This window comes from Protopterus annectens, chromosome 3.part1 (assembly GCF_019279795.1).
Source record: "Protopterus annectens isolate FY-2018-M chromosome 3.part1, PAN1.0, whole genome shotgun sequence".
Classification (NCBI taxonomy): domain Eukaryota; kingdom Metazoa; phylum Chordata; order Ceratodontiformes; family Protopteridae; genus Protopterus; species Protopterus annectens.
Genome location: NC_056732.1, coordinates 1,449,237,710 through 1,449,256,279, shown reverse-complemented (window position 1 = coordinate 1,449,256,279; position 18,570 = coordinate 1,449,237,710). Strand labels below are relative to the sequence as shown.

General features: G+C 37.8%; 1 protein-coding gene across 2 annotated transcripts in view; it reads right to left on the bottom strand.

Annotated features, from left to right (window-relative positions):
- The window catches only part of RUNDC3B (RUN domain containing 3B), a 2,404,839-nt gene that overhangs the window by 846,126 nt on the left and 1,540,143 nt on the right, over positions 1 to 18,570 (bottom strand). For both annotated transcript variants that reach the window (XM_044067523.1, XM_044067522.1), the window contains exon 4: positions 15,468 to 15,553. In XM_044067523.1, coding sequence (XP_043923458.1) covers positions 15,468 to 15,553 — 86 coding nt within the window. The remainder of the gene's footprint in view (positions 1 to 15,467; positions 15,554 to 18,570) is intronic.

Genomic DNA, 18,570 nt, shown 5'->3' with positions numbered 1-18,570 from the left:
TAATTCAGTACAGAAATTGCAACATTTACATAAAGTAAATATTTTTGTTATAAACTCAACTGTAGGTTTAACATTTCAAAATATATCGGTACTAGCCATTAGTAGGTTAGGAAAATATTATGCATGGAGAGGGTAATAGTATATTTGAGAATGGAAAGTATAGTACAATAGATATTAGAGAGAAAATTAGTTTTTTGTAGGGGGAGGCTTGTTTTGGGTGGGATGAAGTTATAGTAGAGGTAGTTGGATGAGTCAGTGCAAGGTGGAATGAGGGGGGAGGGGTTTAAGTTGGAGCGTGGCAAGGGCATTCCCATTTGTAAGAAAGATGAGAGAGTAGCTGGGTTTTGAAATTTGTATGGTTTGGTAGGCTGTGTAGGTGCGTGGGGAGAGAGTTCCACTGTTTAGCTAAGGAGTGGGACAGCAGTAGATGGCCAGGAGGTTGTGCAAGTTTGTGGACCTGAAGGAGATTTCGCTTTTTGGATCTGAGTGAGCGGTTGGGAATGTAAGGTTTTAAGGAAGTAGCGAGAACTGGGCAGTTGTCAGGTTTAAAGATGAGTTTGTGGGTAATGATGAGTTGTAGGCAACTGAGGTAGTTGGGTAGTTCAAGCAAGTTGAGCGTGAGGAGGGAGTGTAGTGGTGGGATGAGTTTTTTGAATTGGTTACAAATTTGAAGGTCTTGTGGTAGCAGGATTCAAGTTTGGACTGAAGGCCAAGATGGAGATTGGTGAAAAGAAGGGCACCATACATAAGGGAGGGGAGTAGGAAGGTGGATGCAAGAGTTTGATGGGTAGAGGGGCTTAGGAAGCAGTTGTGCCTATAGAGGAGACCTAACTTTTGGTGGGTTTTCTTGATTGTGGAGTGGATATGGGTGTCAAATTGTAGTTCTTCATCAATAATGATGCCAAGAAGCTTGGTGTTGGGAACAATTTCAAAGAGGGTGTTGTTTTGGCTCTGTATGGTGAATGTGGATTTGTCAATGGAGTTTTTGGTAAGGGAAAAAAAGATTAGTTTGGTTTTATTTGCATTTAGTGCCAGATGGTTAGACTGCATCCAGTTTTTTTTTTGGAGAAGGATAGTTGGGTTTTTGCTAGGAGCTCGGTGGGGGAGAAGGCTGAGCAGATGATTGTTGAGTCATCTGCATATTGGATGATAGGTGAGTCTGGGATGGATTGGTGAAAGTTGTTAATGAATAGGTTGAAGAGAACAGGGCCAAGAACAGAACCTTGTGGGACACCTGTGGGTGTGGGAAGGAAGGGAGAGGTTGAAGTTTTCCTTTGGAGAGCTTGTTGGAAGTTGGACAAGTAGCTAGAAAACCAGGTGATGGTGGTGGGAGAGAGGTGTAGGGTGGAGAGTTGGGATATAAGTAGGGTGTGTGAGATAGCGTCAAAGGCCTTTGATCGATCTAGGAATAGTGTGGATACGAACTTGCCTGAGTCGTGTTCGAGGTTTATGGTTTCAAGATAGGAAAGAAGGGCAGTCATGGTGCTGTGGCCAAGGCGGAAGCTGTGTTGGGTAGGGGAGAGGAGATTATTTAGTGTTAGGTGTGCCATGAGTTGTGCTTGTATTGTTTTCTCTAGTATTTTAGAAAGAGGGGAAAGGATGGCTATAGGCCTGAAGTTGGTGGTATCAGTATTTTTGCCACCTTTGTAGAGGGGGATGATGTAAGCATTGTGCCAGATAGAAGGGATGTATGATTCTTGTATGGAACTATTTATAGGAATAGAGATGGGATAGGCAATGCTGTCTGCAGATTGTTTGATGAAGGTTGGTGGAAGGTTATCGGGTGCATTGTGGCACGTTTTGAGTTTGAGGATAAGTCTTTTTATAGTGCTTGTGGGGATGGGCTTGAAGCAGAAGGATGTGAAGGAAGGTAGATGGTTGGGGTGATGGTTGGGGCAGGAGGGGGTGATGGTGGAGGAGGGGGGTGGGAAGGAGGCTGATAGTTTAGCTATGCAGTCTATGAAGAACGAGTTGAACTGGCTGGCTTTTTCAAAGTTGGAGAGGTTGGGGTCTGGGCAGGGATTTTATTTGTTGCCAGGATGCAGCATGGATGAGATGGAGTCCAGAAATTTTTTGGGATTTGTTGAGTGCAAGGACTGGAGTTTGGAGTAGTGGGCTTTGCTGTCTTTAATTATTAGGTTTTTATGGAGTTTCATAATTGCTTATACTCTAGGGGGGTGTTAGGGTTTTTATGTTTTTGATATTATTGGCATTTTTTGTCCCTTTGGTGCAAAGCTAGTTTAGTATCTTTTGATAACCATTGGCAGGGATTGGTTTTGATGCATTTGGTTCAAGGGGGCTTGCTGATTGAGAAAAGTTAGGAATGAGTGGTTAAAGCAGGAAACAGCATCATCTAGAGGAAGTGTTTTTAGAGGGAACCAGTCAGTATGCTTTAAGCATTTGGAGAAAGTTAGAGAGTTGAAAGAGGAGAGGTTGCGGGTTTGGATATAGTGGTGTTTATGCAATGGAGATGGGAGACGGTTGGTGATGGCTGGTAGGTGATCGCTGAGAGGATCGGGTAATGTTCTGGCTTTGGTGATAAGGTTTGGGTGAGTTGTTAGGATCCAGTCAATGATGGTACCAGAGGTACCATCTTTATTTGGTTCTGGTTGGAGATTGTATTAGTTGGGAGAAGTTGTACAGGTTGATTTTGTGGGATGGGGCTTCAGAGTTAATACTATTCCAGTTGATGTTGATGTTGACATACACAGATATATACATAAACTACACATGATGTAGAATAAGTACAGGCTCCCAACATGGTATGTCTTTTATTATTTTCCTATAAGTGGTAAATGTGTAATTAGCTGTGCCCTAACTTCTTGATCCCATTTCCCAAATTCTTCATTAGTCCATGTGCTAAGTTAGCCGCCTTCGGGGCATTTCTTCTTGGGTCTCACTTCTGTGGCTGTAAAGTTAATGCATTTAAATAAAGGGGATATGAACAGTACAGAGGGGTTTGTCAAAACATGACTTTGACATTTTGAGCGGCTTAATGTTTTGGGGATGTTGTTGTTCATCTTTTCTGACTGATCAGTTTGCATTTAGCAGTTTGGGAATCAATTTAATGTTTCTGTGTTTCAATTTTTGCATTTAATTAAGCTCAGAGCCTTAGTGCAGGCCTTCTCTGAGCTTACCACCTATCAATGTAGGATCGCAAACCCTATTTCCTAAGCAACTGTCTAGTCTGCTGTTTTTATTCTATAGGGGAAGGCATTCTACTGCAAATATGCTCTACAGTGAAAGGATTTTCTTTTAATCATTGTAACATAACAGGAAGTATCAACAGACCCTTTAGTTTCAACAATCTGGCTTTTAAATTCAGTTCCAATATTACCTGATAATGAGTTATTATGCACAAACTTATAAATAAGTATTAAATCGCTTATTATCACAATATAATTTATTGACAATAGGGACATTTTTCAAGACTTTTCATGGATCTAGATCCTTAAGTTTAATAATTTGCTTTGTAAAATACATTTACATTCTTTCTACCCATTTAAGCTGATGACAGTTATTGGATCAGACAGCCACATAGTATTCAATCAGTGATTTAAACATTGACTTGTGAAATAGCTGTTGGACATGTCTGTCCCTACTAATGATGGTAAACAATATATCCTTAATAGCTATCAGCAACTGTTACATTAGCCTCAAATGGGAGATGGCTATTACCATACCCAAATCTCTTTCAGTAAAATTATTCATATCAGATACTTCTGATTTACATGAGTGAACAAATAAATCAGATTGACTAAGATAGTCACAGAAGACACATATTCTGAATGTATATGTGACAAGAATATCTAAATGCTTAAAAATGCTTCATACACATCATAGGCTCGAAACATATCCCTCACTCAGAGATATTCATAGTTGATTATGAAATAGTCAAGATGATTGTAAGCTGTCTCGCATATTTTACAAGACTGTTCAGATTCACAGACCACCTTGCTCCTTAGAACTCACAGTGTGGCAGGGAGGGTCTAAATGAATGATGTTCCCTACATACTGCCTAAATAAATACTTGCAAAGTTTGGGATTAAAAGATACCTAAATTATGCAAGTGCTGCCTGGGCAGAGATGCAAAGGTGTAAGTATGAGTGGCATTATTGTGCTGTAAACCTATGGGATTCTGTGGGTCTATATTAGAATATCGAAAGATGTAAACACCGAATGTTTAAATGACGAACTGTATTCAGCGAAAGCTGGAAACAACGAACATACAGAGCAGCAAATTTTTCCTAGGGAAAAAATTTGCTGTTCCAAAACACATACACACAACACAAGCACACCAAACAAACAGCAATCCACACACATACACCTAAAATCTTACACCTAACCCTACACTAAACTATACACACACACCACTAACTATCCACTTACCTTAACCCCAACCCTAACCCTAAGGTCCGTCACTATTACACACTCACCTCACCCGTGCCCTAACTCTAACTCACCTACCCCGCCCTAACCCTCATGTCCACACAATCGCACACTTACCTGACCTGCGCCCTAACTCTAACTCAACTAACCCACCCTAACCCTCACATCCACACAATCGCACACATACCTAACCCGCGCCCTAACCCTAACTCACCTAACCCACCCTAACCCTCACGTCCACATAATCGCACACATACCTAACCTGCACCCTAACCCTAACTAACCTAATCCACACTCAATCGCACACTTACCTGAACCCAACCCGTAACTTTCCACCACAGTGCTGAAAATACCGAAGCAACAGAAATGGACAACCAAATTCTTTCCCTAGGAAAAAATTCGGTTTTCTGTTGTTTCGATATTTTCAGCTTTCGCTGAATACAGTTCGACATTTAAACATTCGGTGTTTACATCTTTCGATATTCTAATATAGACCCAATTCTGTGTAGGGTGAACAGGAGCCACTTCAACCAATATAGATAGTCAGTGATGCTGTGTGTTACTGGGAGTGTATAAGTGTATATAGTTGTCTATCACTGTATGTGTAACAGCACAGTAAGAGTGTGGGTTTGTGAGTATCTCTACATGGATGGGTATTGTGAGTGCTGCTGCTGCTGTGTGTGTGTGTGTGTGTGTGTGTGTGTGTGTGTGTGTGTGTGTGTGTGCGCATGTGTGTGTGTGTGTGTGTGTGTGTGTGTGTGTGTGTGTGTGTGTGTGTGCGTGTGTGCATGCGTTTGTGTGTGTCCTGAGATGGGGGTGGGGGTGGACTGTGCCTCTATATGGTCTTCCTAATAACAATTGTGGCAGGTCTTCCACTGCATAGCTGTTCCAACTGCATAGTGGAGCAAACTACAATCATTTAAATTGCTATGCAAACAGACAGTGCCGTTTTGGGAATTTGGATGACTATGACCCACTACGTACACTACAGAGAAAGTCATCACAGTGATTCAGGGTGAATTTTACTGTTGCACCATTGTCTATGAATACAGGTCACTCTCTCAGGCCTTTTAAAAGTCACCATTGGATAAACCTCACATACACTGTCTCCTGTGCTATCCCATATAGCATATGCTGATGTCCTTCTAAGCACTTCTTTTTGCTCTAGTCATTAATAGTGTAAGCCATAATAAATCTTGACTTGTTACCATCATACTCCTTGGGCTCAAACTCACATTTATATTAACCTCATATACATTACATACTTCAAAAAGCTTATCATAACCTTTTACCATGAACTTCTCTTTTGTAAACAGACTGATTCTTTTACTATCTACGTGTTTGGTAGCAAGGTGACACACTGCTAAATAGTGTTCATTTGGTGACAGCTATTTGTATTTAAGATACAATTACAGGCTATGGATTTAGTATATAATGTAGTGATGATAGTTTTGAAATGTTATTTGATCTTAATATCCAAAAAAACAAAGTAATCTGCTGTGTATTTAAGAGTTACATCAACCACTAGGAATGCATAGAAAAATGATTAATTTAGCAGCCCTGCATTTTAGCATCTTTTTTTTCTGCCAAACCCCATCCTTTAGTATCTCATTCTTTTCTTTCTCATGTGTCTGTGACAGATTTTAACTTGCCTTCAGTTTGAAATGATTTTATTTTCCTTACTTTATGCCTTTGATCTCCTGGCTGACCTCTCTCTTTCTTTTTTTTTTAATTGGTACACATTCCTATTTACTCTCCTTTATCTCTGTCTACTTGTGATTCCCAAATACCACAGTTTACCTTACTTTTCAACACTTTGTGTTTAATAACCTAACATTTTCCTTATTTCAGGCTCACCAATTACATTTATATATAATCGTAGTGCATATGTTATGGCATTCTTGGTGTACCCTTGTCTTTGACCCTACATATGTTGTGGCATTCTTGATATATATCCTTTGTCTTTGACCCTACATGTGTTATGGCATTCTTGATGTTTGCCCATTGTCTTTGACCCTACATAAGTTGTGGCATTCTTGATGTATATCCATTGCCAATGACCCTACATATGTTATGGCATTATTGATGTATGCCCATTGTCTTTGACCCTACATATGTTGTTGCATTCATGATATATATATCCATTGACTTTGACCCTACATATGTTATAGCATTCTTGATGTATGCCCATTGTCTTTGACCCTACCTATGTTGTGGCATTCTTGATATATATCCATTGTCTTTGACCCTACCTATGTTGTGGCATTCTTGATATATATCCATTGTCTTTGACCCTACCTATGTTGTGGCATTCTTGATATATATCCATTGTCTTTGACCCTACCTATGTTGTGGCATTCTTGATATATATCCATTGTCTTTGACCCTACATATGTTATGGCATTCTTGATGTATATCCATGGTCTTTGACCCTACATATGTTGTGGCATTCTTGATGTTTATCCATTGTCTTTGAGCCTACATATGTTGTGGCATTCTTGATGTATATCCATGGTCTTTGACCTTACATATGTTGTGGCATTCTTTATGTATGCCCATTGTTTTTGACCCAGAGTTGATGACTGTTACTTAATGATTTTCGGACACAGTGCTACATTTTGATAAAACCTGCCATCCTGAAGTCAAGTCAAATGTTTTATCTTATACTGAATCATACTGTCTGTTTAATAATCAATGTGACCAAATCGCCCTAAGCCAATTTTTATACTCTCAGGTTGCTAGCCCTGACATGGCAAGCAGTCTGTGATACATCTTTGTGTACCTAGAGGATACTGTGCACCACAACTGATGCCCAAAACAGCTGGTCTATATACTTCTTTCCCCAACAGGCACTATCTAAACTTGTGGTGCTGGCCATAATTCTTTTCTTGGATGAGTTTGACATGAAGGTGTTCCCAGAGAGGACCATGTTGGCTTGGGGGGCCCTGAAATAAAATTGTTTATAAGTCTGAAGACATCCATTTGTAAATAAAAAAAATCTCAAAGATGTCTGTAAAACTGGAGGTCTTTAGGACCTCGTGGGAGACGTCTGTAAAATTGGAAGGTTTTAGGACCTCACAAGAGACTTCTACAAGAAAAGAATAAGCAAACTGCTGAGCATCTTAATGTAAACGTTACATGCCATTTGCAGAGCAGGAGATTTGATGGCCATCCAGCAGCAGGACTGAGTGAAGCCAGAGTGAGCCCACCAAAACAGTGAGTGCAGCTGGTGTAATCAGTACCATGGGTGAGGTATATGTGTGTAATGCCTCAGTTAAGGATGGCAGGTTGGTTAACTTATTTAGCCTCAAACCCTGCACCTTGATTAGTGGAGATTAGAGTTTGAATCATTTTCACCAACTTGACTCCTTTTCACTAACTAGCAAACTGTCATCAAGGACTGTGGAGCTTCAGTGCATTTTCAAGAAATGTTGAGTTTCTCTGCATTTACAAAGAATGTTGAGTTCCAGTGCATTTTAGTTTCTGTGCATTTTCAAAGAATGATGAGTTTCTGTGCATTTTCAAGGAATGTTGAGTTTCAAGGGAATTGAAGTTTATTGTTGCTCATGTTAAGTCTTATTAACCCCCAAGACCTAATGCCACAATCTCTATCAACTGTATTTTAAATCATATGAAACTAAACCACTACAATTATTACTAAATCAACTTTCTTCCATATGTCGTAAGTGTTGTTTTTTTCCTTATTTTTACATTCTTATTATCTTGCTTGTTAACTTGGATCAAAACATCTATGACATGGCTAAGCGTTTGTAACCACCATACAACAACATCTTATCATTCCTCACTTCTATAACTTACACATGTCTGTTCTTTCTTCCGGCTTGACTTTTATTTTTAATATATTTTTATAGGAATTCATACTTGCTGTACCCACACAGTATTGCTTCCTACGTTTTCTTACTCTTTAAAGGCAGACTAGCTTCACAGCAACTCTATAGTACATTACATGGTATTTCAACTCTGTCCTTTAATAATGGCACACTTGAGCTTGAAATATACCAGCTATAAACCCCAGTACAAGCGCCTGCTCAAACCTTAACCAGCAGCTCACTTCAACTCATTTAAAGCTACAGTTTCCCAGATTTATTTCCCCCCAGTATTTATCTATTATTATTTCCTTCATAAGTTGTATCTATATTTTTGTCCCCATGAGAAGTTTCCAGGCAGACATGATGAGGCATTTGTGAAAGTGTATGAGCAGAGACAGCTTTAGTTCTTTTTATTTTTGAGTTGAAACTGTGCAGATGACAAGTGTTTAACCTAACTTATTTTATATAAAAATACATATTCCTGCTTCTAGAGACCAAACCAAGTGAAACCAGTGACGAATGTTTATTTTTATTATTCCACTACACTTCCCCTACCCCCCTTCCACTTCTCTAATCATTTTAAGCTCCTGCAATTTCTATTCATGTGCTGTAATAAAGTTTATAACCCTCTCCCTCCACACTTGTGTTGTTCCATTTGTTCACAGCCCAACTTGAATTTCTAATGAAAAATATGGTTTATAAGATTTAATGATGTATTTAAAAGTAGATTGACTTGAGTGACTGGTTTGTTATTAATTAATGAAATTAACTTAATTTAATGTTAAATGTACACCTAGATGCCACTCAGTTGGAGCCTTTGCAGATTTATTTACATAAATGTCAATCAATTAACACTCCCACCTGGGCGCCACACAAATGTTTTACATTCCTCTAATGTTTTGTTTTTAAGAATCAGCACCAGACTTGTAATCTGAACAATTCAAGCTATGCTCATCTGCCTGGAAAATTTCACTTTACAAATAAAGAATTTTAACCACAATGGGCTCCGGTCTTCCTCCTCCTTTGCCTGAACAAAACAGTGTATTTTTTGCTACAGATTCAAATATCAGATGTTTTGAAGAGGAACCCACAATGGCTTTTAAGAACACCCCAACCTACTAAATACGAAGGGGAACAGGCAAGGTAGGTCAGATGTAATTTTTTTACATCCTTAGCATTTCAATGTTGTTAGACATGCTAGGATTAAGCAGGTAATGCCTACCAGCTTTTTTCATCATCTTAAAGGGACAGAGACTTTTTTACTAATTTATTTCTTTTCAATGTGCTACTGTCCGTTTAGCAAATGGCCATCGTCAGTGTTTGTGCTATAATTTTGAAAGCAGTGCTGGTAGCACAACAGGTAACATACCTGTCTTTGATTCAGAAGGCTGTGGGCTCTATTCACACGCCATGTTAATGGAGTGCTAATATTGCAGTGCCCTCTAAGGGGGAGGATGTGGGTGCTAAGCCCCTGAGTATATCCTCCTTTGGATGAGATGCTTAGTGTCTATGAACCTATCGCTGGTTTGACAGCCATTCCCTTTTACAATATTACCAGATTAACATTTTTTTTAATGTAACACTGGCAATCTATTCTTCAAGGGCAGCAGACACTGAATTTGTGCATGAAACACAGAAATATAAAGTTGTTTGCCAGCAGCAACCTCTTCATTAGTTATAAATTCCTTTAATGTGGAATTATTCAGTTGACTTTTACTTCTGCAGAGATTGTGCACATTGACTGATATTGGTGGATTGTAATGACAGAAGTTTGAGTGGCCTTTTATGGTTAAAATATTCTGTAATGGATAATTTTGTCATTATTGGTTTATAAGTTTTGTTTCATTGCTTACTAAAAAAATGTCCAAGCCTACAAATTTAAAACACACTCTACCAAGCGGTGCTGTATTATGAAAGGAATATAATTTACTACAAACAGGAAAGTGAATCAAAGAACTCTTGCATGTTCGCATGGTCCTAAAAATGTGTGCAAGGGGCTTATGGTTTGAAAACTGCCCAAAGGCAAACTTAATCCTACAATGGCCAGATGTATTTTCTTTGAATGTGGGTTTCAATGCTGTTTCAATGAATGTGAGTTTCTAGGGCAGAGAAGATACTGTTCAAGCTAAGTAGCCTGTTTTCATTGTGAGACTGTGGTGTTTTGCTTAGCAAATGTTTTTCGGTGTTTGTTCCATAAGATTTGAAATAAAAGTTTTAAACATCTCCAATTTATTTATTTATTTATTTTACATTTGTTGACTGGGATAGTCCGACTGGATATATATCCATTTTCAGTGAAGGCCCGGGGAGAAAAGCTCCAAGATAATAATACATATTGAACATTTGTTAAATGCTAGTTTCAAGCAGATTACACTCATAAGCAATACCAGCATTTAGCACATATAGTACTAACTTATTATAAAACATTTTACAAAACATAACATTACTTTCAAAGTTATATATACATAACATTACATTCAGGTTTAAGACACATTGAGCAGCAGTTATACAATTGACCCTTCCTGAAATGGAGTGATAGAAAAAAGTTAGAAGTAGTTGAAGGTAAGGCACCTAAGAAATAGAGAGGTCACTAGTTGGGTTAGTGTAAGGACATAGCCAATGAGTTTTGAAGTATTTCTTGAGTTTGTTTTTGAATTGAGTTAGTGAGGGTTCTAGGGTCATGTCAGCTGAGAGTCTGTTCCATGTTTTTCCAACAGGGTTGGCAAACAGAGAGTCCCCAGCTGAGTAGTTGGATTTGTATGTTTGAACTAGGAGTCTAGTGGATGATCACAGTGGCTGGGTGCTGGTGTAGGGGCTGATAATATTTTTTAGTGCAGGTGTATTTTCTGGTTGGTAAAGGACTTTATGTGCCACTATTAGCTGGTTGAACTGCAGTAGGCTTGGCAGTTTAAGCCATCCTAGGCGATTTTTGTTGTGACAGTGGTGTGTCTAGTAGGCTGTGCCAGTAGCAAATCTGGCAATGTAGTTATAGCAGGATGATAGTTTATTAAGATCTGTTTTATTTAAGTTGGAGAATAGAAGTGAGGCATAGAGAAGAGTTGATCAACATAGTTGCTTTCTGCAGATGATGTGGCATTACAGACAGACTCTGAACAAGAACTTCAGTAAAGGATAATGGAATGGAATGCAAAACTGAAGGCATATGGAATGAAAATGAGTGTAGATAATACAATTGAGAGAGATGGTGACAGTTGTGACACCCCAGCCCCATGTAGAAAATGGAAAAAAGGGGATTGATGATGATGATGATGATGTTTGTTGAACCATCACTTCCAAATGGCTGCCCTCTTCTAGGCCTCAGATCGGATATTCTCTCGGCATGAGAACACCATACTCACAGACCGTCAGGCTCTACTTCTAGCTGCCCTAGCTTCAGTCAGGGTTAATATCTGCTATGAATAAAACCCACCCCTTCTCTCCCTAGTTAATATATATCTATATGTATATCTATGGTTTACTATGAAAATGTCAACTGGCACAACATCACAACATCGAAGCAAAGGGCGAATGTCACATTAATCAACTACACACAATGTCAAATCTGCTGAATGAATTCAGCAGATTCGACACTGTTGTCAAACACAGCACATGACTGCCATATAGGAGAACATTTAATGTGAAACTCCTATAGTTAACATCATGGTTTTGCAAGGGTCAAGCCCCCCTGCACCTCCTACACCCCCTGCTAACTATATATTCCAAGTCCAGGATCGCACTACAGTGAGGAAATGGATGAATATCCCACACCACACTGTATCGCAATCTGTGTGCAGTTTTTTGAGTTCATATCAGTGAATGCACACTGGCATTCGCTAATATGACTTTCGAACATGGTATGCTCGGCAACACGGTAATTTAGACATCTATAATTTCTTTTTCTGTGTTCGGAGCATCTATCTTCAATATTATGATAGTAAATTGTATATATATATATATATATATATATATATATATATATATATACACATACATATTTGTCATTATTTTATTTTGTGTTATTATTTAAACATCCACTGCAAAAATGTTCACCAGCCTTCTTTGGTATGACATTTCCTGAAGTTTAGTAAGCTAATTTGTCATTCCGCCATTATTTTAGCAACAATTCACAGTTTAGCTTTGTAAGATTATTTGAGCAGTTTTAAATTTTTACTGCTGTCGGGAGCTTACTAGGACTTAACATTTACTTTGTGCTATGGAAATTAAGTCAGATTGCTGTATGATTGCATTTTTGCACAAAAAGCTATGACTGGCATGTAACTATACAAGAATACAGAATTTATAGGAAGACAGGGTGGGTGAAAAAATAAACAAATGCGGCCTACTATATAAGAGAAGTAATAAAAAAACAGAATCATAAATAAACATAAAAGAAGAGAGGCAATGTGGCTTACAATGGGGTCTAAATGTAGCAGAGCATTCCACAATAAGGTAAGCAGAACCCCTTGCATGGGAAGGTAAAAAAAGTCAGTGATGGATTGCTTCATTACAGTGGGGCAGTAATTGTCATCAGCATGGTGCCTTAATTGTAAGTGTAATGGGTTTAAACTGACCACCACGTTTATGAAACTTATTTGTTCTTCTGAAGTCTGTATTTGTTTCATCTAAGTACTTCAGTTTCCTCCTACATTCCAAAAACATGTTGTTTGACTGCTTACCCTAACATTGCCTATGAATATTGCTGTTATGCCAAAACAGGGCATTGATCACCCCAGAAAAAAGTAAACTAAAATATAAGTTTATGACTCATCAGATCTGATCTGAAATAATTGTGTTCACATATCTGCCATACCAGAAATGAAATGATTATTACAGAGAGAAGTGACAACGGCATCCCATGCATCATGTTGTCACAGTCACACAGCCTTTCATTCTCCCACATACATGCACAGATTCATAAATACCCCCGCACACATGCACACACCATATACCTCTTACCTCTCCCAGAGTTGATATAACTTTTATGATGTTTCATCTTATTTTTTGTCCCTGTCCTTGTAAACCACATACCGTCAGTCAGTCATACCAGTCTATAGAGTTTCTCTCTTGCTAGTGTTCATAAAGTGCATTATATGCTACAGCTCTTGCCTTATTACCTTTTTATGTGAGCCCCAGTAATAGCGTAAATATTCTCCCTGGCGTCTAGTTCATAGGTTCATAGGTTCATAGGTTAGTACTAAGCTAACTGCCCTTGTGAGCCATTTTAAGCCTAGCCAATTATCCCTTGTGAGACTCAAACCCTGCACCTTGTGTTTGTAAGGCAAACACCTTAACCATTAGGCCACCCTCCCAACCCGAGTGGGTTCCTCTTGGCTTTGTACTGAAGCCCACTCACTGTCCCTCATGACTTATTGATTATTGCAATCTTTGAATCATGCTAGACATTAGACTTTCATAATTCTTATTATGTAAAAAATAACCACATGTACCAGGTGATCACTCAGAGTTGTAGGTTAAGACAGCTACTTTCTGGGTCAAGGGTTCAAGATTAAAAACTTTTCTCCCTGTTAAAGTTACATTTTTAGTCACACACGTATGTAATATTTAAATGATATCCCCAGTGTTTAGTGGTGGGGCAAAGGACTAATATGCTTTTTGTGTATACAGAAGGGACAGGGTTTGAACTGTTTTAAGTGTCTTTAAAGAACTTTATAAGAAGACCTATCCTTAGTGACTAGTGTCCCCATACCAATGTTGCAGGATTTGCTCGTTAGTCTATTGAAATATGGAGATATGACAGACCTTTCCAACCATATATTCACACATTCATGCATATACACATGAACACACAGCCCTCTCACCTGATTACACTTAAGGACAGACTCACCTAGTGTCACACACACACACACACACACACACACACACACACACACACACACACACACACACACACACACACACGCACAAACCTACCCTACTCCCTAACTAACCCCCTATTGTGACCTCCCAGGGCAACACACACACTCACTCACACATGCATTCACACATGCAGCCATCCACATACATGCACACATGCAAACATCCTTCCAACACTACCGGTTTCCAAAACTACCTGGCACTTACTTCTACCATGATGGGTCAATCTGAGCTTTTAACGTGAGTGTCTAATGCTCCTTATGCAGCTCGGATGCATAAATGTCTTACCTCTGTCATGTACGAAGGAAGCATATGACTAATTATCATATGCCACTACCCCAGAATGCCTCATTAGCATTCAACATGGCTGTGGAGACAGGCCACGATAGTGCTTCACATCTTCATGCTAAAGCACTGTGGTAGGGCTGTCTCTAAATCATAAATGCACCTCATGGTAACCTTTCTGAATAGGCCCTTTTATTGCTTTAAAATAAATTTGCTCTAATTATCTAGAGATCTGGACTATTAATGACTGTAAAACCAGTATCTGTGATAGTGTTAGAAAAAAAGTTTGAAAAAAAGAGACAAAAGACATTTTGCACTTTCTTGGCCGGTACGTCACAATCAGACTGAGATATTCTATAACTTACCTCATGATAACCATAAAATTGTTTTCCAGTAGTGGACATAAATAACTCAGCTTTATAAGTTTTATGTTGCAGTAACTTTGATTTTTTTTACCTTACATTAAATGCAATGTCTGCTTCATGTGTGCAAACAAATAATAGATTTTTACAATTTTACTTTCATTTCAGTTACAATTTATAAAACTGCAAAACTAAACCATTCAGTAACAGCGATATATCATGTTGAGACTATTTGTAAATATAATGGGTGCTATTAATGATTAATCATACAACAAAGCAATAATTCATAATAATACTTATTCCAATGATAAAGGGACAGGTTCCTAAATTTGGTGGGGATGGTCTGAAAAGAAAAATATAATTGAGCAGATGATAAATAAGCTATAGAATAAAGAACTGTTTACGAAAATCATTAAAAAATGAGGAGAACTTTGTATTGTGGTTTGACAGACCTATATAAAGAGAGCTCTTGTTCACTGACCCAGTTTCAGGTTTAATTTTTCAAGTCAGAATGCCATCCTTTCTCTTGCAGTTTTAATGTTTCCTTCCAAGAAATCAGATTTGTATTCAACTCTTTATAAGCTGTAAATCATTGATTCGTGAGTTTTGTTAAGCATGACTTAATTTGCTAAAACAGTTTGATTAGTGCAAGCCTTGAACAAGAGGTTAGACAATATATACATAAAATTAATTCATTTACAATAGACCATATAGTCATTAAAAATACCTGGTGGTTCTTGTGTCTCTCAGAGCTGTGGAAATGTATTCTGAAAGTCGTTTTTCCATTAGTGCTACTCTTATCCAGGCTCTTCCCTGAAAGAAAAGAAAAACACACTAAGCATACAGCAGCTAATCCTGTATACATTTGCTAAGTGCAGTAACTATAAGAATACAATAAAATATGCCAATAAATTGTCACCACTTGCTCAGAATGACTTGATGTTCAGTAGGCACTGAGAAGGTATCCCTTAATTTGACAAAGTGTGCAAGATTCAGGGACATAGTCCAGTGTGCATAGGGCATAGAGAAAGTAAGGATATTGCTACCTTCAGATGCTGATACAAGTGGACAGTTTGCCTGCAGAAGCAATATATTACTGAAATCAACCAGGCAGCTGGTTTTCAGTACATAAGTAAAAGAGCTATGCAACATGCATGACAGAGCTAATGTAATTCTGAGATGAATATACTATGCCCTATGGCAATATCCAGATATTAGTTAACATATGAGTTACAATGGTGAAGCATGGAGGCAGAAGAGATCCTATCTTTGTTAAAGTGGAAGGGCTGTACACATGAAATAGTCTTTCATCAGTACATGCCTTCAAACACACACACACACACACACACACACACACACACACACACACACACACACACACACATGGCTTACTTTCAGTTATTTGATCTCTTGAGCCTGATCTACATTTGCTCAATCATAGTGGCTCAGATCGGCACTTACTTGGATTTCTTTCACTCTTCTTTGAAGTGAAACATGCATATACTCATATTAGTGAATTCTAGGTGGATTGAGATGGTTAAACCTTAGGGAATGAGACAGGCATTACATTGTCTTCAATGATTATTCTATCTGTCAGGTGCACTGACTTTGAATGAAACTAATGAAGTTGGGGGATGCATGGGATGTTTAAAACACTTGTTTTTTTAGAATGCTTGTAAATTAATCAGGTCAGACACACGCATGTCAAGAATGGGTACACAATTTGTAATTTACATTCAGTTGTGCTGTTGCAGGTAAGATGTGAGTTTTTGATAGAGAGGATTTGTAGTACAAGTGACTCACATACACAAACAAACACAAACACATATCATATATATATATATATATATATATATATATATATATATATATATATATATATATATACATACACATGGATCTATGTCAGATTATCGAAGTTCCACAATTTCAAAATTCATATGACTGACACCATATAATCAAAGTTTCAGAACTATGAACATTAAAAAATAAAAAAATAAAAAACAAAAAAATATATTTTTAAATGTTTTTGCTGGGGGACAACCCCCACCTCCCACCAATGCACCTGTGCAGCCCGCACCCCTGCTAATTAAATGTATTAACTCCAAGATCACACTACATTGTTGAAAAGGGTAAACTTCACATTCCACACTGTACAGAAACATTCAAAGTTTCATAACGTCAGTCATATGTTCCCGACCATATGACTTTCGAAGTTTTGAAACTTTGATAATCTTATAGGGATCCATTTATATATATATACATCTATATCTATATATATATATATATATATATATATATATATATATATATATATATATATACACATACATATATTTCCATACATTTGGTCGAATTACACTTATTCAAAAATGATACCAGGCATTGCACTTCACTGAAAGCTCACTTGACTGAAAGCTCACTTGGTCGAAGTTCATTTGGTCGAAAATGGAATATAGCCCCTGCCCCACTGCAGTGCAACCCTGGAGTGAGAATATTAAATAAAGGGGGGTGTGGGATATTCACTATTATAAGAGGGTATATCCATTAGAAATGCATTGATATATATATCTTTAGTAAAAACTATTGGCATAATGTGGGGGCTACACCAGGTCAAACTGACTCTGTGGCAGGATGGGTTAATGCATTGTTCTTGGATATCACTGAAAACTCATAAAACAAAACTAATTTCACTGAAAACATTCTTCACAAAAATATATACTAAAGACATGTTTTTGAAGGGGGGGGGGCAAGCCCACCTGCACCCCCATACTTAGTTATGTATACTAACTCCATGATTGCACAACTGTGTGTAAAAGAAAAAAAAACACCACACAGAGTGAATCAGTGTTTAAGAGCAAATATGGACATCTAGAGATCTGGGGGTACAATATAATGCTGACCATCACAATTCACACATACTCTGCTAGACTGACTTCCCTAATAACTCTTATAATAAGAAATGGCATCAACACATACATTTTACACAGTTCTATACAGTTGTACACATTCAGTGAAATGAGTTATTACTGATATGAATTCGACCTTACAAGTTTCAGTGTTGCGACTTTTCACTGCTATGATAGGAACCTACACACACATATATATATATATATATATATACACACACACACATATATATATAAATATATATATATATATATATATACACACACACACACACACACACACATATATTATATATATATATATATATATATATATATATATATATATATATATACATATATATATATATATATATATATACACACACACACATATACATATATACACATCTTTAAATGAATGTTTATCATAGAGAGCAGATCATATTTCTTTCATAATGCCCTTGTGGTGCTGCCACTACAGTTGTTGCAATGCAGCACTGTAAGGGTTTTAACATGCATGCATGGGTAGGGTGTACTGTTAACTGTACATCCCAGGAATGACCCATAATGTGGCCCATATGTTTTTGATATTAGTCAGAGGCAGCAAAGCCTTAATAAGATTCACATGACCACTACTCTGCACAACTGGGTAGAGAGGCAATGTTCAGCAGTTTTCTGAACAGCAGTCCTCATACATAAGTTCTAGCTTAGCAGTGCCAATCTTCAATTTGTACAATAAAGTCATCCATTGTTAAGCAGTGGTACTCTACTCCTATATATAAAGCTGTGTGAGTATACATGCTCCATCCAGGTAAATGGTGGTCAGTATGAATGTGTAACCCCTAAAATGCTTTGCATCCTTTTTCTAAGGAGGGTGCACAGTGCTGCCCTGCCCTATAACATCCTCAGACTGCCTTGTGCATTATTTGAAGGTATTCT